A 20679-nucleotide genomic window follows, 5' to 3' on the forward strand; every position below is an offset into this window, starting at 1 on the left:
ACGCTTGGCGGACGCCCATCAGGAGATTTTCGGGCGAGATCTGCTGGTGTTTATTTCACTCTACTGGTTTTCTCATTGCTTTTTCCCCTTGCACACGATTTCCATCATCCCCCCAAATGCCGGGCTGATCGCGAATCAGTACGGTTCATTCTCTTACATGGAGTCGCATATCGCAACCGCAGTCGACGACATTAGAAGAAGCCTTCCACGTCGTTGATCTTGTGTCCTGTTGCACCGCTGAAGCCGGCGGCATATGAGGCTAAGCGGCCCGCCTTCCGTCGGCTTCACGCAACGAGTTGGGTTGCACGCGCGATACCTCCGTGTTTTCGGAACGAGATGCTTCGTCGCAAAAGGGCCAGATTGCAAGGTGGATAAGGGCTTCGGTTCGGTTCGGGGAGGAGGGGTTCAGAAAAAGAGCCAACAGTATATCCTGTCCTCATTCCGGATTTTGTATCATTATCTCTTTTAATGACAACTTTCTGACGTCCGTCACCAGCAAACTACAACTCTCTGTTCCAAGTGCAACTAAAGAAAGCGGAACCACTCGTTGTCGGGTTTCCTTCGGATAATTCTGGGGGTTGACAACACAGTGGCAGCAAGCAACGCGCCGCATGCAGAGGACATCCCGGGTCAATTCTGCAAGGAATAACCAACGTCTCTCCTCATCGCGAAATCCCTCATCAACCTTTGGGTCGACAGGAAACTCTGAGATTCTTCTCCGTCACGTCAAAAACGTAATCGGACGGAAAGGGCCGCGCAATCATTCCACACCTCCCGCAGCACGTAGCAGTCATGGCATCATCCCTTCAACAGTGGAAGGCCGACAAGCCTTACCTCAACATCCACTGCGCGCTGGGTGAGGGGCCGTACCACGACAAGAAGAACAACCTCCTGCGCTTCGTCGACATCAAGAAGAAGCAGGTCCACATCATCGACCTCGCCCGGGGCCCCGCGTCCCTGCGCACGCTACAGCTCGACGTCCCCGTCGGCGTCACGGCCGACATCGAGGGCGTCGACCCCAAGGACCGCATCCTGGTCGGCCTCAAGTATGGCATCGCCGTCCTCGACCTGCAGACGGGCAGGTACGAGTACGTCGGCAAGCCGCTCAACGAGCAGCGCAACGAGCGGCTGAGGGCCAACGACGGCGCCGTCGATCCTCACGGCCGCTTCTGGCTCGGTACCATGACGGATTTCGGGTTGGGCGATTTTCAGATTGAAGGTATGTCGCAGCAGCCAGCAGCAGAGAGGAAGGCAGTTGAAGCGGTCTGACGGACGTCACGACCCATGTTCAGGCGTGCCGCCCGTTGTCGTGACAACGCACTTCTTCACCGCATATACTCCTCAAGCCCCCCCAAAGGACAAACACACAGCAGCTCTGAAGCCAACTCACGATACTGACTGCACCCAAAAGGCGCCCTGCACCGCCTCGACGGCACGTCGGGCAAGGAGGACGTCGTCAAGGGCCTCATGATCCCCAACTCCGTGGGCTGGTCCCCGGACAACACGACCATGTACTTCACGCACTCCACCGAGCGCAAGGTGTACGCGTGGGACTACGCCCCCGCGGACGGCGCGCTCTCGCGCAAGCGCGTCTTCTACACGCACGACGGCCCCGGCGAGCCCGACGGCTTCCGCGTCGACGAGGCCGGCAACCTCTGGCACGCCGTCTACGGCGAGGGCCGCGTGCTCAAGATCTCCCCCGAGGGCACGCTCGTCGGCGAGATCCTGCTGCCCACCAAGGCCATCACCTGCGTGCAGTTCGTCGGCACCGAGCTCTTCATCACGACGGCCTCGCTGGGCGAGGAGGAGGAGGCCACGCAGGAGCAGGGCGAGAACGGGGGCGCGCTGTTCCGCGTCGACGTCGGGGTCAAGGGGCTCGATTTCTTTGAGTTTAAGCTCTGAGCTGGCAGCATGTCCGCATGACGGGCCTCCTTTTGCAGGGTCGCTACGGAGTACTACGAGGGGAGGGGGTGGAAAGTTCACGATGGAGTCAAGTGTCTCAGAAACTCCGGAGGGAAAGAAAGTTTTGATGGATTCGACGAGGGATGAGGTGACCCGGCGGGTTGTCAGGGTCCTTGACAGCACGATAGTAGAAACGTGGTTTGTGATGAATGACGAGAATGAAGCATACGACACCGCTCTTTGGGCTTTTCCTCCCCATCCCCTCCCCCCCCTTTTGCCTCCTCTTCCGTCCTTGCCGCGCTTTGCAGTGCGGCGGCTTCCCATTTTTCCGCCGCTGCTAAAGAAAAAAACTGTGTGTCGAGTCGTGTCGTGGTCTCTGAGTGGCTCCCCCCTCTTCTGTTCCAGTCCCGGTCCAGACAAAAATCGTCAACACGACGCTGCGACGACACCTTTCGCAGAGCACATTCACATGAACCAATCCGTGGTGCAGCCAGCAGCATACTCAACAAAACCTCCTGCGCTTCCTGCGGCTTCACGATAAATTTTTCTCGGGTTCGAAAAGCTGCTTCGTGTCTTTGCGTGTGTTTTATTGACTCGTGGCCATGTAAGTCGAGGGTTTGCTGGCCGGCTGGCTCTGCTGCGCTGCATGTTGGCCCCCAACAAACCCCGTATAATCACACTAAAAAAGGACTGCAAGCAGCATGCAGGAGGCTCGCCTCACTTTCACACCGTCCAGGTGGATTTGCAGTTTGGGCACCAATGCCTAATGCCTCCGAGAGAATACATGTACACGTTTTTTCTGTCAGATTTACTGCACATTGTCACAGCTTCGTGTATACCCTTTCCCATCGCTGGGAACGTATGACAGCCAGCGAAAACGACGTGGGAACGACGCAGCTAGTGACGTCCGACATCGCTAGATGGGGCAAGCAAGGTAGAGAGGTAGGGTCGAGTAAAACCCCAACCACACGCTGCACACGCCCACGCAATACAGACCACACGCCCGTCCGTCGCGTATCTGCATCTGCAGTCGACGTGGCAGGCCTCTCTCGTCCACGGCAGATTGTATGTGTACATGACACGCGCTCACGACCCTGTACCTCATACTTTTGTGCTCTTTTTTCACCTCTCGTCTGCTGTTCACAAGAGTCCACCCCGGTTTTTCCAGATCGGAGAATTAAAGTGGTTCCCACGAACGAACGACCGGGGGCCTGCCGCATCGTGCAGTTAGATCGGAGCCCGAGCCGCCATGTCATCCCATCCCATGCTGGCTTCGCCTGGGCCTGAAGAGGCCGGGACGCACGCGGGATGACCTAGCCCTAGGGGGGTTCTGCACCTGGGGGCTAGTCTAGCCCGTACCATTCCTCCATCGTCGTCCATCCGGCCGGCCCCCCAATCCCCTGGTCTCCCGGGCATCAGCCCCGGATCCATGGTTGGCTTGCCGCTTACCGCCGCCGCCGCCGCCCTTCGCCGCCACGGGTGTCGTGTCTGGCCCCCGCCTGTTCTGTCCGCCACCGCTGGTTTCTGCCCCGTCGTCTGCACTACTTCAGTGCGTACATGCGTACCGGGAACAGTTCCTTGGGAAAGCCACGCTGCAGCTCCGTCCTGATTAGGCGGAGACCCGCTTCCTCGAAGAGGCTGCGGAACTTCTCATCCACTCTATGTGTTTGTTGCACTTGCGTCAGTCTATGCAGGTGTCTTGCATGCATCCGTATACACGGGCCATTGGGGGCAAGGAACAAGGAAAGAAGACGAGAAAACAGGGCCTGGCCGGCGTTGGGCTCCGGCAGAAATTTTGCCACCGCGGTGGTTGGTGATGGAGTGTACGAGACGAAAGCTCGGGAAGGATGAACGGGGCCGGGTATAGCGCAAGCTAACTCACCTTGTCACGCTGCTGTCGACATCGTCGAACAGGTCAATACCGCTAGTGCTCAGGTTCTCCTTGACGACGATCACGCCGTCGGTGGGAGCAATGACCTCCTTGCAACGACGCAGGTAGGCAACGAGCTGCTCGTCGGTCAGGTGGCCGACGCACCATTGGTTCCAGACAAGGTCGTAAGCGGTGCCGTCGAGGGGCTTCCACTCCTCGAGACCAATGTTGAAGACAGAACCGACGCCCAACTTCTCCTGAAGAGCGGCGGTGAACTTGGCGATGGGTTCGACAATGTCGACTTGTTCAGCTACATCAAGCATGAGTCCCTCTGTGATGCGGCCGATGCTGGGGTTCGAGGGTCAGCAGGGATGGTCGTGACATGGTACGGAGACTTGGGTCGGGGAGACAAGGGCAGGGGGTGTATGTCAGAGGTACCGGTGAGAGGTTCCGACACGAGGAGGCAAAATGGAGAAGGCCCAGGGCGCAGAACAACGGGGTCAGGCGAGGCAAATCATTAGCTCGGCCCGCCTTGCAGTGTCGTTGTTGCGGTGGGTTAGGGGAGAGGTGAAGGGCATGGGATGGCGAAAAGAAGGGGTAGGACTGAGAGGACGTGAGAGGCGGTGAGAGAGTTGAGTGACGATATGGCGGTGAAAAGGGAAAAAACGACGGGGGTCCATGTATGTCGGTGGTGGTGGTGGTGGTGTTGGTGATGTGAGATGGGAGCAACCAGGACCAAACCAGCCATCAACCTTCCGCCGGATACATGACACTTGAATGTAACGGGTACCGGATTGACGAAACCCTCGGGCCTGAGAACAATGACAAGAGAGAAAGCGAAGAGAGAGAAAAACTCACCCGGCCCCGCCTTCCAGAGCGCGGCTCACCGTCCGCAGACCGCTTTTCGTGCCGATGCCCAGCTTGGCCAGAAAGTTGCGCGAGCCCTGCAGGTCGACCTTGCTGATGTAGGGGAAACCACCCAGCATGCCGTTCACGTCGGCATCGATGCCCTGCCAGTAGGAACGGCCATCTTTGGCGTTGATCTTGGCGTCGGGCGGCGGTGTGGTGGTGGTGGTGGTGGCTGCTGCTGATGCTGCAGACTGCTCTCCCGCTGTTGAAGATACGGCCGTGGCTGCGGGTGCCGCTCCTTCGTCGCCGGGCATTGTGACGTACACGCACGCGCACGCGCAATCTGACTTGACTGCCTCAGAGGTGGTGGGTGGTGGGTGGCGGGCGGATGCGGCGTGGTGGTGAAGAAAGATCGGAGGCGGTCGGGGGGTGTGACATTGTTGAAGAACCGCGCCGGAGCTGCAATGCACTGACATACAGGAGGGGAACGCTCGATTGATGCATAGCGGTACATTATGCGAGTTAGACACTGCTTAATGGGGTAGATGAAAGAGATAGTTGTCTAAGCACTCCTATCCATCTAAACAAATGAGATCCACTGATAAGGCTGATAAGACAGACTGCCGCCCCGGTGCCTGGCGTCATCACGGAACGCCCCTAAAACTAAGGTTAACTTTGCAACCTTAGTACGCCCGCCCGCCCGGGGCCTATCGACGCCCACTGCGCGCAATAAAGTTGACCTAAATGCTTGCTGAATTTATCTGCACTAACGGGAGTTTCTTTTGCCTTTAATCTTCTTTATATCCATCTGAACCGCTTCCCCCAGCTTATCTCAGCTCATGCACCTGTCAGCCTTGCCCGTAAAAGCTACGTGGGATGCGCGACTCTCAACGTCTTTTCATCATGGACGCGGGTGGTGACTACATGTCATCTGCGACTTCACGTCTCTCCCGCCGCGACATCAGCCAGTGCCCGTCTCTGATCTCAGCTCTTGCATTGCTGCCTCATCTGCGCCCGAACAACAAGGTGCTTACGATCGACCGTTAATGCGGCCAGAACCGACCGCCTGGGACGCGCGGGCTTCTCGACGAGATGATTCACGTCGACAGATTCCGGATGGTTCCTCAGGCCACAGCTTCTCTTACACCAGTCAGGTGACTTGGACATTTCCCGTTTGGTAATTCTTGCGATAGCGCGATCAATGTTTGAAGGTCCGTCCAGACGACAGCAGCGTCCACAACCAAGAAAAAAAAAAAGTCGCCGTCTCAAAAATAGGCCGTCGCTAGCGAACGGCAGCCATCATCCGCAGAACAATTGCTCCCATCGGCAATGTCAGAAGGACTGTCACCATCTCCAGATGAAGCAGGTATTCCAAACCGGACCTCAACGAGGCAACTGTTCGTCTCCGCCGCGGGAGAGCAGGCGATCATAATGTGGAAACCCGGCTGCGACGTTCTTCGCGATGCGCTTTAGCGACTCCGGCAAAACTTGTCTCCAAACCACCACGGCTCAAACTTCCCGAAATACATCGACAGGCCACCGCCTGGCCTGTGTCTCGAATCGCAAAGATTTTCTTCCAAATCACCCAAGCCGATCTTGGAGATCCAGTAGGCTCGCGAATCTGGGGTTGCCAAGACATGTAACCAACATGCAACCGCTGCAAACGGGCGTGGGATCCCTCTTGGAACAAAGGATCTGCAAATATCACGAGAAGGGGCAGACGTCCCTTTCTGTACAAGGCGTCACCCTGGGTCACTCGGCCACCGCCGTTGCACCTCAACGTCGACATCATGTGAAGCCCGTGGCGACACAGCCCGTTTCTCAGGTTCTGCGTGGTGCGGTCCAGGCTTTTTCGGCCAGCGAGGGCCTTGCGGCTGCATGCAGGCAGACTCGCAGCCGGGTCTTTCCTACACACTACCGCGTTCTGATACTGGACCAGGGGGGGGTCTGAACACCAGCAGACTGGGTCCCCTTTTCTTCCCCGCGGGGGCGGAACCTATGGATCGCGTGAGAGCTCGCCAGACAGAATCCACTAGCAGTTCGAGGCAGTTGATGGCGCTCCCAATGGCTCGGTTTTCCGGCAGGTTTTGTGGCGCATTCTGCTACTGAGGAGTACCGCCTGCTTCCCAAACCTAAGCCTTCCAGTGTCACGAAAGCTTGATTGACAGCGGCGATCAACCTGGACCGGCACTTTCTACCCGCGACGCGTCAGTCTTTTGATCCTTTGCATCGCGAATATGCAAATTTTCATCGAGCTTTACTCGGCGACGAAGAGATCCGGAATTGGATCGAGCTCCATTGGGGGCCGGACGCTAGCGTCATGGGCAAGTATGCTTAGGCAAGTATGCTTAGGCAGGTATGCTTACTTGACATCACCATGTCCTGGTCATTTGTAAACTGGGAAGATAAACGGTTCTTGACAGAAGTTACAATGTGCGTAATCCTCCAAGGGAACGGCTGAACTTCCAGCCTATCGAAAGTCTTCGTTCTCGGTGTCGAGTCGTAGATGGCAATGCAACGAATGGCTCTGGGCAGAAAGCGAAGCCAGGTCGGACGAGGCGAGGTGGTTTGAGGCGGTTTGACTTTTCTCGCCTCCTTGCAAGATGTTTTGCAGCTTGTGGCCCCGACGCCTTCGGGCCAGAAAGCTTACTGCCTCAAACGTGGTGAGGACAGCAAGGGGGGATCTTGCAAAAAGGCACGAGCCAGACAAGGGCCGATCACCCGCGGCTGTGGTTATACCAGCGTGTGGGCTCCCGTTCCTCCTGCTTGGTCGCTGAGACCAGGCCAGGGGCGGCCATACAGATGAGAGCGCATTCGAATCAAGCATGAATAACCTTAGCTGGCGCTGTGGGGGTCTCTTCTCGTCTGCAGAGCATGATACGCGAGGAGGGAAAAAAGAAAAAGGAGAGATAGGGTGAGGGAGACTGGCGACATCGGACGAAGGATTAGAGTTTCGGTTGCTTCGAGCACCTTGCCCCTTTGAAGGTCTGGATGTAAGGGACTTTGGACGACGATGGACCGAGTTCCGAAACACGACTCTGCGGTTGGCCTGACTCAACGGTGTTGCTATTCTGAATGATGCGATGAGAGAGGCAGCAGCAGCAGATGCATCTACACAATCCGGTCTGTTCACGCGAATCCTTGGAGTGGCTCAGCACATCGCGCCTGGACATTGACATCTGTCTGCCCCTGGGCTTGGGGGTTTCAGGCTCTCGGTCACCCTCTCTCGACATGTTCCGCTTCACGCCACTCTCAGTCTTGTTCAGGTCCTTGTTTGGGACGAGAGGCGAGTGAGTACATAAAGGCTTCAACCCATCCTCTCTCTTGGCAGTTCCTGGATTGATTCGACGGCAGGCCTCACAATACCAGATTTAACACATACATTCCCTTACAACCAATATCAGTTCATTAAATCGACCGGGTTCGATTATCTAATTCATCAATAACTTCGGTTCACTTCAGTCCAACAAAATGAAGTTCCTCACATTCTCCCTCTTCCTCGCCTCGACACTCGTTAGCGTCAGCAGTGCTCCCGCCGATGTTGATAGCAGGGCTGTCACGTAAGTCACAGTTGCAGCATCTCAAAGGACCATCACTAACGCACACCGCAGTTTCACCAACTATGATCAGCAGTTGCAGGAGCGCGACCAGGAGCCCCGCGGGGTTTCCGTCCCCTCCTTCAACGGAGTTGAGACCACCAGCGGTGTGATCGCCGACGTTCAGGACGAGGAGGAGGCCGTCCCCGTCCGCGCCCGCCAGCTGCTTAAGAAGAAGAAGGGCAAGAAGGGAAAGAAGGGCAAGAAGGCGAAGAAGGCTAAGAAGGCGAAGAAGGCCGCCAAGGCCAACGCCGGCGCCGCGAAGGCCAAGGGCAAGGCTACTCCTGCTGCCGGTGCTGCCAAGGGCAAGGGCGCCGCTCCCGCTGCTGGTGCTGCCGGCAAGGGTAAGGGCGCTGCTCCCCCCGCCGCCGCGCCGGCTGGCGGTGCTGCGGCCAAGGGCAAGGGAACCAACCCTCCCGCTGCTGCTCCCGCCGGTGGTGCTGCTGGTGCTCCTCCTCCCGCCGCCCCGGCCGCCGCTCCCCCTGCTGCTCCTCCTGCCGCTCCCCCTGCCGCTGCCGCGAAGCCCGCTGCTGCTGCTCCCGCCGCCGTTGCCCCGGCTCCTGTCGCTCCTGCGCTCCCCGTCGCCAAGCCCAACTAAGCTCTCTGCTTTTTGCGGTTTTGGAGGCGTAATGGAAGGGTCGCCGGCACTGGTGCCGGTTGCTTGATTCACGAGGGCTACGGAAAGCAGAGTACCAGGATAGTCTACGGACTACTGGATCTGTAACGATATGACAAAAAAAGCTTATTCTACACAGGACGTCCGGTCCTAAGGGGTTCTCCAGCCATTTGGCTTGGACCGGCGCTGTACGAAGGGTTCAGGGGTAGTTGAGACCGGAGCGCGGAAGTACATAGCCACGACGAGCAATTCAAGCGTCAGACGATTTCTTTCTCAACGGTCATGTGTTTGGTGAATCTGTTCGCAGTTTTCTCGGAATCGGGTCCGTATTGGCCCCAGTGACATCAACAACACCGCGATCCGATAGGTATGACACGAGATATCTTGGCGCTATGATGCCAATTATAGGGGTTTATCGTTTCATGGGTTGCCCGTCCACAGAAACATGTTTCGTGTGTTGGTCAATGCTCGGGCGCATGCGGGTAATACGCCATGTACGTTGCGGTCGTCTCGTCTCTTTGCGTGCAAAAAGCGTAAATCGCTGCTGTGTGGGTGTGGTCGATTCGAACAAGGACGCGACGAAAAAGAGAAGGTTGGCACAAGACGGGCCTCCATCTCTCCGGAATCTGATCGACATTGCGAATGCAACCCTCTCTGATGGGTTTTGCGGAGTGGATGGCGGTCCACTCGGACATTGAATCACAATCGCACAATTCTGTTTGACTGGAATTGACGGGATTTGGCGACGTATCTGACAAAGGCGCTTCGCTTCGCCCCTCGCGCGCAAACATGTTGCCTTTTTGGAAACTGTTCCGGGATGGGCTCTGGTGACCGAAATGCTCCGGCCGATCCACCCGGGAGCCCGGTCTGCGGTGAGCCAATGAGCACCCCTCGTCAACGACTCAAGCCTTTGACGGGAATCCTTTCGCTTCCCTTCCCATCCGAGCGTTTTTTTCTTCTTCTGCTCCATCATACCTGATCCACCGACCAACGTCGAGTCCACTTTTCCTGAGTGTTTTCTCTCTTTTCTCCCGCCCGTTCTCCACTGAACTAGCTCATCGTCTCCAGTCTCGTACTCATGCAAAGAAAAATCTCTTCGCCGGCCCCTTCCTAGCGTCTTCAGCAGGTTCTGCTTCGCGTTTTCCAACAACCACCTCGGCTCAATCAGCTGAAGCGGCCGGTTGGCCCAATGGCAAGGCGTCTGACTACGATTCATCGTGCAATCAGGAGATTCTGGGTTCGACCCCCAGGCTGGTCAAGTAACTTTTTGTTGCGTCTTGATATCTCGGCGGCACGGTGACATTTTTCATGATGCCTGCTACACACTTGTTTCGACACTGGCCACTCTTTGCCGTCAGTGTACACAAACTTATTTGCTGTGTTTGTCTCTTTCATCTTATTGTTCCTTGAGAAGGACGTTGGTCGTCGTAAAATATTTAACGACGTCGAGTCAATTCCTAGCCGTGGAGAAATAACGATAAGCTTAAAAAGGTGACAGAACTCAGTGAGGCGCTAGTCAGAAGTTACCACAGAGTTTGATCTCGCGTGGCCCGTCGCGTGCTGCGATGTGGCCTTCGCCCTGCATAAACTCAAGCCGTCATTCTGAGCTTGTTCGCCAGACGTCATGACTTGGAAGGGGTATCTTGGTCAACGAAATGGCCCGCGCTGGCAGAACTTATACACAGTTTGATGAGCTGTGGTGAGAATTATTACTATCTATGAAGCGAAGGCATTGAGAAAGGAGGAGTTCAGCGACCGATGAATTCTGCGGCAGCCTGGCGACCGACTGCTTGAGCGCTGTGTCCGAGACCTTCCCCTCTGATCACATCAAGGGTCCAGGGGTCTCCTCGGCAGCGTCAAGGTTCAACTTCGGTATGCGTTAGAGATGTCTTATCCCCGAATGTCCTCTTGGATCTAAGAGCATACCCTTGGATGACTTTTGTTGTCGCAGTGCGCGCAACCTCACTTATGCAATACGACAAGCTTTTGCTGCTTTCCTGTCTCATACCAAATCAAATTCGGTTGCACGCTTCACGTTGCCAATCGCAAGAATTTAGGGTAGTGTTTCACTCTCTTTGTATTTCTCTTTTGCGTCTTCTACCACTCATCCGGTTGAACCAATGCTCCAAGTCTATACTTCTCGTGGGTTTGCTCGCATGTCTATGCTACTACTGTTGGTCGGCGTTCCGACCCTGTCTGGCCTCCGATGGCTCTTCGGCTTTCTATCTCATGACTTTTCACAGCTCCACGCTAAAACACAAGCTGTAAAAGTTTAAATGTTCTTCTTGAGCCAGGTCAAGCTCAAAGAATTGACGTTTAGGACCCTCGACGCGTACTATGGTCTCACCCATAGTCACTGGCAACAGGTTCCAATCAACGAATGCGACCTTCTTTTCGTTATCGTCTAGGTATAACAAGACACAGTACTTTAGACGCGAGACTTTGACGAAGGATGCTGTCTTTTCCCCAGGTTGTACTTGAACACGCAGCGCAAAGGCCCCGCGATCATCATTTGCCTGGCGAGCTCGATCGATTTCCAACGCTTCCGCGAGAATGAACGGCACCTTGAGGTAAGCAGGTGGTAGCACTACGTACCATCTCTTGTGAAAAATGTCTGCAAGTGCCCATATCGCCATCTTGGTTGGACCGTTGACGTCCACGGTGATGCCGTTGCAGCGATCCAGAAGCCAGCGGATAGCGACTTCATTGATTTGTGGGGTGGTTGAGAGTATCTGTGTTAATCGATTTATCGCGGCAACGAATTCATGCTCATGCGTATCTAGGTCTCCCTGCCGGATCATGTGGTGGATCAGGATGAACAGCTGGCCTACTACTTCCGCGCTACTCCAATCCTATTTGGATGTAGAATGATTTGGCGTCCACGTGGTCTCGATAGACCATGGGCACAGGCGAGACCCTTGATCTGCTTCCTTATCGTCTGCTCCCACATCGTCCTTCGGAATGGCTTTCACAAGTTCCTTTTCAAGCTTGTCTTTCTTGTCTAGGAAGAACTTTTCCCAGTTGTTGATCTTGTTTGTTAGAGTTTCGTTCTCTCTTAACAAGGATATATTATTGCTCTCGAGTTCCTGGACCTGTCTCCGGAGAACGGCAGTCTTGGGAGGAGCCATGGTTGACGTGAATAGGCAAGTCGCAGCACTCAGTGTCGTTTCTCAGCTCGAGTTTGGGCTTCGTGTAAACTGGTGGCGATTGACTTCCAAAGCATCTATTGTTTCCGAGGTCAGGTATCCTGGTATGAGCGATGTCAGTACTTAATCGCCGCCTTGTCCGCTCATTTTACTGACCTATGCACTGAGATCTGCTGGAAAAGGTATGTCGTGAAGGTCTGTGATCAGTTGGATGATGTTTCTGGTCGTTGCCTGCGGGAGGTGTTTCTGGAAGATACGACTGGTTTTGGTCGAGTCCCAGAGATACTTAAGGAGAAGGGAAACAGGTGGCCAGTGGGAAGTTACCTGAAGCGCGACTACCTAATTAAGAGGGATCCTGCCTCATCTACGCGACCTTGATCTGGGCCCTTCTCTATTTGCGAGGTCCTCCTGCTTCCAAAGTCTATCTGGCTTTCAACCACACCTTCCATCAGATATCATCTCCCAACAAGAGTTCATAACACATTGACGACGGCAGCCACCTCAGACATGACGAAGATAATGGACACGGTAAAGACAACAAGTCCAGAGGATTGAGGGTTTGCTGCGCCATCACATGGTCGAATATCTCCTTGGGTTCTCGTGCGAAAGCTCCGGCAGGAATAATTAACAGGTGTGCAGTTTACCGTGACGTCTCCCCTTTCCTCGTGTGCTGTCCTTGGAGACCTGCTGTTCTGGGGCCTGCCGTGCTAGCACCTGCCAAAGTGAATCATGCCAAGGACCTGAATCGGGATATCACGACATGACTTGCTTTCTCTCGTTATTGGATGTTTGTTTCCCTCTGACTCTGTCAACATAATCTATCGGTCTGTAAAAGTCACTAGATGCTTCAGCCAAAGACCAACACTGTTGGCAACCGCCCGGAGCCCCTCAAGTATTGCATGCCATGGTGTCGGAGAAAAATTTGAAAATCACTGCCTCTCGCTCTTTCTATTATTTCTGCTCAAATTCTTGCCATTACGTATTTCGCGTTGTATGTTTCCTGAGCACTCTGTGAACCTTTCTGTGAAAACCGTCAGCACTCTCCAGGTGTCTTTGAGATACAGATTTTCAAAGAATAGAAATCAGTGAACCACTGACTAGTCGTTCCTTCTTCTCGATGTCCTGGTGATAGCTTCATCCCTGAGGACCCCACAAAATCTCACCCCTCTGCTATTCTGACCTCCTCCTCTACAGCAACATTTCACATTCACCATCGATTCCCAGTCATCCACTCTCGGGAACTGAGAAAACTGCACATTGGTGCTTTTTGTCACTGCGCTTTCTTTGCTTTCGCACTCCACAAAACAAATATTTTTCTCCTTGCACTCTGGTTTCCGCAACACCACATCTCCCCGAGCCTTTGACATTGCATCCTTACTTCTCACAACACGACCAAATAAACGCTACTTGGAGTGAGAAGACAAGCTGATACCGGGGCCGCAGCTTCCTCAATTCCTCCTCATCTACAGTCCTCGACCCAGTCTACAAATATCACCCTTTTTGTTCTCAACCCCCCACGCCAAACTCTCCTCCACAACGAATAATCAATTAGCTCCCGACTTTCAACCACCTAGCTGAAGACCAGTTAGGTCAGACGTACTAAAACAAGATCGAAAGGGACCGACGTGTCGTTCCTTCCTTCCTCCACCCCTTGGTTATTTCACCTCATCACCAGCCATAAGTATCCGTCACCCACTCCCACCACAACATCTCAACACAACATCACAACCACACAAAGTGATTCACCACAACAACAATATTCGCATTCACCCTCCACCCAGTATATATCGACGACCGCCCACCAACGTCATCCTTCCAATCCCTCACCCGACAACCGCCACCATGGTCAACACCAAGTCTCCCGAGCTGGTCGAATACCACCAGTTCCTCATCAACCGCATTCCCTCCAACGTCACCGACTCCTTCCGCATGGCCATCATCGACGTCATCGAGCAGCGCGTCGAGTTCCCCGACCCTAATGACTGCAACCTCCTGTGGTACATCCAGAACGAGTACGAAAACGACCGCGAGCCCAAGGCCGCCGAGGTCGTCGCCCTGGCCCTGTGCTACGAGAAGGGCGCCATCGAAGGCGGCATCTACGATATCCAGCAGAAATACTATGCCAAGCACTCCGACCTCGCCCACAACATCCACAAGTGGACCATCGCCGGCATCTCCGGCCAGCCTGTCCAGGAGACGGATGAGAGCGGCACCGCTTCTCCTGACGCCGAGTTTGCTGACCTTTATGCTTCTTTCCAGCAGCCTGATCCGTTCACTGAGCTGTTCAATGATCCGTCCGAGAGCTCCAAGGCCAAGGGAAAGCGCAAGGCCTCTGACGAGGACGACGAGGCCGCTAAGCGCGCCCGGCTGTCTCGCCTCTCCCACAACGACTACACTGACAACGAGGACACACCCCTCCTCAACAAGCTCATGGCCAGCGCCTTGGCTCCTCCCAAGAAGTCCTCCAAGAAGGGCACCTCCAAGACCGCTGCTTCATCCTCCCGCAACCAGAGCCAGGACGCCAACCCCGGCCCGACCACCGCCCTGATGGTGACCTCCTTTCCCCGCGTTCCCATGACCAGCAGCCACGCTGCGACTTCCGACAGGAACGACACGGGTAAACGCCAGATGCCCGTCACCCCCAACGCCGGCTCTCGCCGCACCAGAAGCAACCCCGTAGACAACCTCGAGGCCGCCAAGACAGCCCAGACCCAGGTCATAATCGACGTCCTCCACAAGCAGGCCACTGACAAGCTGGCCCACGCTGAGGCTCTCCGCAAGGAGAACTCTGCTGCCCTCGATCAGCAGCCCGCTGACATGAACCTGGCTGCTCTGACCGAGCACGTCACCCGCATCAGCAGCCTCAACTCCCGCATCCACTCCTACCACGAGAGCGCCATAAAGGATCTGAGCGAGGCCGTCCGCCTCCAGCGTGAGCAGGACAATGCCTCCTTCAACCGGCTCAACCACATGGAGAGCATCCTCAGCGTGATCGGTAGTGCCGCCCGCTGCACTCTCAGCCGCACCCATGAGTCTGAGAACTGAACGAGCACTTCCGCCCTAAAGGAACTTGTACGAACAAAGGATTCGGAACCATGCCCGGCTTTTTGAGATTAAGGGCGATTTTTAATTTTTTTTGCAGATTGAATTGAAGATTGGAGCGGGCTTGGCAGGTAATGAAGTTGGTTCGGAAAGCTCAGGAGTATTCAAGGCGTTGGACAAGGATTCAGATACCCAGGAAGGGGATTGTTTTTCGCAAAGCTAGATAGAGCGGGCCAGACCTTGCTAAATACACTGCATTGAATGAGAAGCTTTCACTCATGATGTTGTTGATATACTGTGGTGTCTGACTGCTAGACTGCTCGTTGTCATATGCTTGCTGTGATGGGATACCGCTGGTGTCTTTAGTATAGAATGCTGTTGAGCTTCAGGCAGGATGTGTTGGACAGATGAAACTCTCAAGAAATAATTGAAACGAGAGATCAATTAGTTCTTTCTCTAATAAACCCAAATGGGCTACTTTACAAGCTTGTTCTGCTCAAAAAATGAGAGGTATTGATCGCTCTATGTCAATGATGATGCTCCCCATGCATAAAACTCCGGAACAAGGAGATAAAAGAAAGACATGACAAGAAAATAAGAAAAAGAAAGGAAATTAGTGATTACAACAGAAAATTAACTTCTCTTCCGACCCCGTGTAATCTGTTGATAGACAACATTTTTTGTTGTCTTCAAAAGCAGCGCTGAACTTTTTTCATCTTCTCCTTTTTTTAGAAGCAGGTACCCCATTCCGGCTGGCAGCCGTTGAACGCGTAGCAATTGCCATTGTTCCAAATCCACACCTTTGTAGTCGCACATTGACCTTTACTCGTGCAGCAGAGACCCGTTCCGCACTTTTGTCCCAATGTCGAACCACAGGAGTCACCGACGTTGTTGACGACCTTGACGACCTTGGCCGTCTGCGAAGGGGCAGCGGAGGAGGAGGTCGTGGTGGATGTCAACAACGTGGAGGAGCTGAAGATGCTGCTGCTGCTGCTGCTGCTAGAGGACTGAACGCTGCTACTGGTATCGCTGCTGGAACTGCTGCTACTACTACTACTAGAAGACTGAACGCTGCTGCTGGTGACGCTGCTAGAAGACGAGCTGCTGGAGCTGCTACTAACAACGGCATCGGGAGAAACGACAGCACTACTGGTAATGATAACAGAGGAGCTGGCAACGACATCCGGAACAACGACAGGACTGCTAGTAACGACAACAGACGAACTGGCAACGGCATCAGTAGAAACAGAAGCACTACCAGCAGTAACAACAGTCGAGCTGCCAATGACATCGGCAGAAACGGAAGCACTAGTAGTGACAACAGAAGAGCTACCAATGACATCAGCAGCAACAGAAGCACTACTGATAGTAGCAACAGTCGAGCTGTCCGTGGTGGTCGATTGGGACGAAGATACGGTCGAGGTATTATCTGGCAGAGGAGGTTGCTGTGGAGGAAGAGCCTGAGAAGTAGTGTTAGCAGAAGGTAAGATAGAAGAGGTCAGCGTCGATGCGCTTGTGACCTCGGTTGACATACCACATGTGCCGAAACTGGATTGACATCCAGTGCCACAGTGAAGATCAGTGCTACCGCAGTAGCCATAAGCCGAGCAACAGTTTCCAAAGGTGGAGCCCTGGCAGGTCTCCGATCCCGAGGTGCCCGTGTTGCCGCACTTTCCATCAAGAGACACGTTCACATCCGAGCCGGCGCCAGAGCACTTTCCGAAGCCGCTCTGGCAGCCCGTATCGCAGTGAGCGGTGGTGTTACCACAGTAGCCGTAGGGCGAGCAGCAGTCACCAAAGTTGGTGCCTAAGCAGTTGAACCCCTTGGTGCCACCGCAGGAGCCGTCGCTGGAAGGGTTGGTGTTGGTAGATGCCGAGGCGGAAGCAGTGCGAGTACCGGTAGCCTGGCCAGGAGCGGAGCTTGCAGCGGAGCTTCCGCCGGATGCAGAGCTCTGGCAGCTGCCGAAGAGAGACTGGCAGCCAGTGCCGCAATGGGCATCAGTGCTACCGCAGTAGTTGTACTGAGAACAGCAGGTGCCTCCAGAGTAACCGACACAGCTCTTGCCCGCCGCGGCACCACATGAGCCATCGCTGGTGGCCGGGAAAGTAGAGCTTGCGAGAGGGGCAGAGGCAGAGGCGGTACCGGCAGAGCTGGCGCGGGAGCTAGAGCCGGCCGCGGCGCTTGCGGTGCCGCTGGGAGATGTGGCGTTGACAGAGCTGCCACAGGTACCGAAGACACTCTGGCAGCCAGTGCCGCAGTGAGCATCAGTGCTTCCACAGTAGTTGTACTGGGAGCAGCAGCTGCCCTGCGAGTAGCCAATACAAGTTCTGCCGTTGTTGCTACCACACTCGCCATTGTCGGAGACGGGAAGGGTGGAAGAGGGAAGAGCAGCGGTGCCAGTGCTGGAACGAGAGGCAGATGACGAGCCCGAAGCCGTGCCGCTGGCCGTGGATGAGCCAGACTGGGCGGAGACGGAGCCAGAAGCCGATGCAGAAGAAGACGCTGAGCCGGTGGACGAGCCGGAGACGGACGCAGCAGTGGCGGAGCCAGTGGAGCCGGTAGAAGAACCGGACGCAGAAGAAGTAGAACGGGAAGTAGACCCGGAAACAGAGCCTGAAGTAGAGCCCGAGACTGAAGATGATCTAGTCAGAGAAGAAGTTCCTGTGCGAGAAGTAGACCCGGTGGTGGCAGCAGTGACGCTTCCGGTAGCGGAAGTGCGAGAGCTGGGACCAGTGCTGCTACGAGTGCTTGAGCTGGAGCTGGTGCGCGACGTGCCAGTGCTGGAACGCGAGCTGGAGCTAGAAACCCGCGAGGACGAGCTGGAACTCGTGCGAGCGGTTGACGAGCTGACACGCGAAGAAGAGCTGGTGCGCGAGGAGGAGCTGCTGGTGCTGCGACGAGAAGTAGACGAGGTCCTACCTGTGCTGCTGGAGCCGGCGTTGCTTCCGCAGTTGCCAAACTTGGACTGACAACCTGATCCGCAGTACGCGTTGGTGCTACCACACCAGCCGTTGACAGAACAGCAGTTTCCAAAGGTAGATCCAAGACAGGTGTTTCCGCTTGTTCCACCGCAGGAAGCGTCAGTTGAGACAGCCAGGGACGTGGAGGTGGGAAGGGTGGTAGCGCCACCGGTAGAGAAAGCTGCAGTGGTTGTCTTGGATGCTGTGCTAGCGCAGGCCGCAGGGCTGGATGCGGTGATGTTGAAGTTGTAACCGGGGTTGCCGCGACGGTACCAGTTTTCAACGGGATCGCCCAAGCACTCGCCAACAGTAACGGCCCTCCAGCCGTTGGCAACGACGGAGTCCAGAATGTGAGGAGTAAGAACCTGGGCAATCTGCTGGTGAATGTCATGCTCGATGTGCAAGTAGGAGGCGTTGCAAGGAGACTTGGCCAGCATGGCTTGGTCCCAAAGGTTGACACTGACGCCGATCTGGCTGGGGTCGGTGTGCAGGTAACCTTGAGTGTCAAGATCAAAGTAGGTGATGTGGTAACCAAGATCAGCCATCTGTCCCTGACACTCAGTTCCGCAGATGGAGTAAGGAGGACGCATGTAAGTGGGGTAGAAGCCCAAGATGTCGGTGAAGGCGATCTCGTTGTACACCATCTGGTTCTTGCGCTGGGACAGAGTCAAGGAATCGAGGTTCTCGTGGGACCACGTGTGGCTGGCGATCTGGTGACCCTCGGCAACCATGCGCTGCTGTTGTCAGACCCCTGCCAGATTACGGACGCGATTGGAGGTCTTACCTGAATGGTGCCAACGTAGGCGGAGTTGATCATACCCTTGCCAATGTTGTTACCAGTGATGAACCATGTTGCAACAGCACCGTGAGCCTTGAAAGCATCCAACATGCCATCGGTGTAGAGGTACGGGCCATCGTCGTAAGTGATGGCGACATCACCGTCGTTGACGCAGTTGTAGATGCCAACACCGCCATAGGGAACGTCACCACGCTTGGGTCTGGCGTCGTTAGAAGTATCGGGGCCGCTTGGTTTTTGGTTGCCGTCGCAAGCAGGGCCGTAGCTGATTTGACAATCGGGAGAGTTGCAGTAGGCAGGGCCTTTACCACACCATCTATGCAGGGTTAGCCACTGATTGCATGCCAGAGAAGCATTGGAAAATACCCAGAAGCCGAACAGCAGTCGCCCGGGTTGCAAGCTCCGAGCTTCGGACCACACTGCGATCCATCTCCGACCGCGATTCCGGAGGGCAGGGCCTGTGTCAGGCCGGATGTCTGTCGGGCTTCGAGGGGGCTTGTAGCGTCTCCGCGGGGTTTGAGTGGCACTGATGGAGGGTTCCATGCCTCGTACGCCGCACGCTTCTGTCGCAACTCGCTGGGTCCACCGCGTCCCCAAATGACGTTCATGTGAGGCTCATGCTCATCGTGGCCGTGTGCCTGAGCGAATTCCAACCCAGTGAGGGAGGCGAGGAGGAAGGGAGACCAACGCATTGCGGCTCGCTGTATTAGACAAAACTAAGATGTGAAGTATAGTGAGTGGTGCAAAGAAATAAAAGAAAAGGGCTAGGAGATAAAAGAATGACTCCAAGCTTCTTGTAGGGACACTGAAGCACCTTGATAGAGGATACCGAGATAAAAGCTTCTCATGATTCAAGCGCGGCCATCGATGTTATATACAGCATGGGAGGCGTCGAGGATGAGGTCGTGGCATCAGAAACGGCGTCACAGTCTCCACAACATGGTTGCTGATGAACGCGAAGAAGCACCCCCCACCCCTCTCCGGGAGGCTCGAGCAGTAATGGATGGAAATTAGAGGGTCAAGAGGCGAGGCCGCCAAGTAGCCGGGTCGGGAAAGTTAGCGTGGCGTCAAAGATTCTCGATCACCGTCTGGACGGGTAGCAGCAACGAACTCATCGGCATGGAATCGCCGTGATGTGCGCGCCTAGCCTTAGACACGCTGTAAACCGGTCCATTCGTTCTGAAGAAATTCATTGAGCTCGTCGCCAAGAGCGAAAGCGATAAAGATGCCATGGTAGTGTTCAGGTGAGACCATACCGAAGGCAGCGAGACGGGAATAGGAACTGATGAACCGATGGGGACGGTAAGTGAACACGAAAGAAACGCGGTCAGAGCGGGCTGGGCGACACGCCACCGGTTGCGACTGTGACTGTGGGAGGAAACGCCAGGACGAGCCGAAGACGCCAGTGGCTGTACGGGGCCGCACCGACGGGTTCGAAGAGGCTCGAGGGGTATGGAATGCCACGCCGTGGTCGCATCGTTGGACCCTTCTGGACGTCCGCTATGAAAGGCGAGCGAACGGAGCGAGTTGTGGAGGTTGTCGAAGAAACAAGAAAGAGAGCCGATCATGGAAAAGCCTGGTCGGGCGCGCCACAAGACATCACCCGTTCCAAGGCTATCTTGGGAGCCTATTCCGTGGTGTTGAAGCCTACCTCCGTGTCTGTCCATTTTGGCTTCGGGTAGAGTAGCGATTCTGGTTCAGAGTCAAGAACGCGGCAGCACTAAGCCGAACCCGGACGTGCCTGACAGTAGCGCACCCCGTTGATTGGGCCATTGCTGGCAAGATCGGAGAAAAAAATAGAAATGGGACGAACGCATTCGGGTTGCCGGTCGATCTCATCTTTCATTCCTTTCTCCTCCACGGGGAACCCTGATTGCTTGGCTCTGCCGCACTGCGTAGGT

General features: G+C 55.2%; 6 protein-coding genes across 6 annotated transcripts; 3 read left to right on the forward strand and 3 right to left on the reverse strand.

Annotated features, from left to right (window-relative positions):
* Positions 1-792: 792 nt before the first annotated feature.
* On the forward strand, positions 793-1902 carry CGR1 (Cell growth-regulated gene 1 protein; the record flags this gene model as incomplete). Its single annotated transcript, XM_037322346.1, has 2 exons — positions 793-1219; positions 1412-1902. 2 exons carry the CDS (start codon positions 793-795, stop codon positions 1900-1902), a joined length of 918 nt encoding a protein of 305 aa, XP_037179681.1.
* A 1878-nt stretch (positions 1903-3780) lies between these two features.
* On the reverse strand, positions 3781-4935 carry tae1 (Alpha N-terminal protein methyltransferase 1; the record flags this gene model as incomplete). Its single annotated transcript, XM_037322347.1, has 2 exons — positions 3781-4120; positions 4631-4935. 2 exons carry the CDS (start codon positions 4933-4935, stop codon positions 3781-3783), a joined length of 645 nt encoding a protein of 214 aa, XP_037179674.1.
* A 3157-nt stretch (positions 4936-8092) lies between these two features.
* Positions 8093-8815, forward strand: CGCA056_v007099 (uncharacterized protein; the record flags this gene model as incomplete). Its single annotated transcript, XM_037322348.1, has 2 exons — positions 8093-8181; positions 8233-8815. 2 exons carry the CDS (start codon positions 8093-8095, stop codon positions 8813-8815), a joined length of 672 nt encoding a protein of 223 aa, XP_037179673.1.
* Positions 8816-11070: 2255 nt separating this feature from the next.
* Positions 11071-11634, reverse strand: CGCA056_v007100 (uncharacterized protein; the record flags this gene model as incomplete). Its single annotated transcript, XM_037322349.1, has 1 exon — positions 11071-11634. The coding sequence occupies one exon, from the start codon at positions 11632-11634 to the stop codon at positions 11071-11073; it is 564 nt and encodes a 187-aa protein (XP_037180487.1).
* A 2187-nt stretch (positions 11635-13821) lies between these two features.
* On the forward strand, positions 13822-15024 carry CGCA056_v007101 (uncharacterized protein; the record flags this gene model as incomplete). The annotated part of the gene is made up of 1 exon (XM_037322350.1): positions 13822-15024. One exon carries the CDS (start codon positions 13822-13824, stop codon positions 15022-15024), a length of 1203 nt encoding a protein of 400 aa, XP_037180486.1.
* A 725-nt stretch (positions 15025-15749) lies between these two features.
* On the reverse strand, positions 15750-19470 carry CGCA056_v007102 (putative peptidoglycan-N-acetylglucosamine deacetylase; the record flags this gene model as incomplete). Its single annotated transcript, XM_037322351.1, has 3 exons — positions 15750-18716; positions 18767-19094; positions 19145-19470. The coding sequence occupies 3 exons, from the start codon at positions 19468-19470 to the stop codon at positions 15750-15752; spliced, it is 3621 nt and encodes a 1206-aa protein (XP_037180485.1).
* Positions 19471-20679: the final 1209 nt, after the last annotated feature.

Source organism: Colletotrichum aenigma (assembly GCF_013390185.1).
Source record: "Colletotrichum aenigma strain Cg56 chromosome Unknown KSG_Cg56_contig04, whole genome shotgun sequence".
Lineage (NCBI taxonomy): Eukaryota > Fungi > Ascomycota > Sordariomycetes > Glomerellales > Glomerellaceae > Colletotrichum > Colletotrichum aenigma.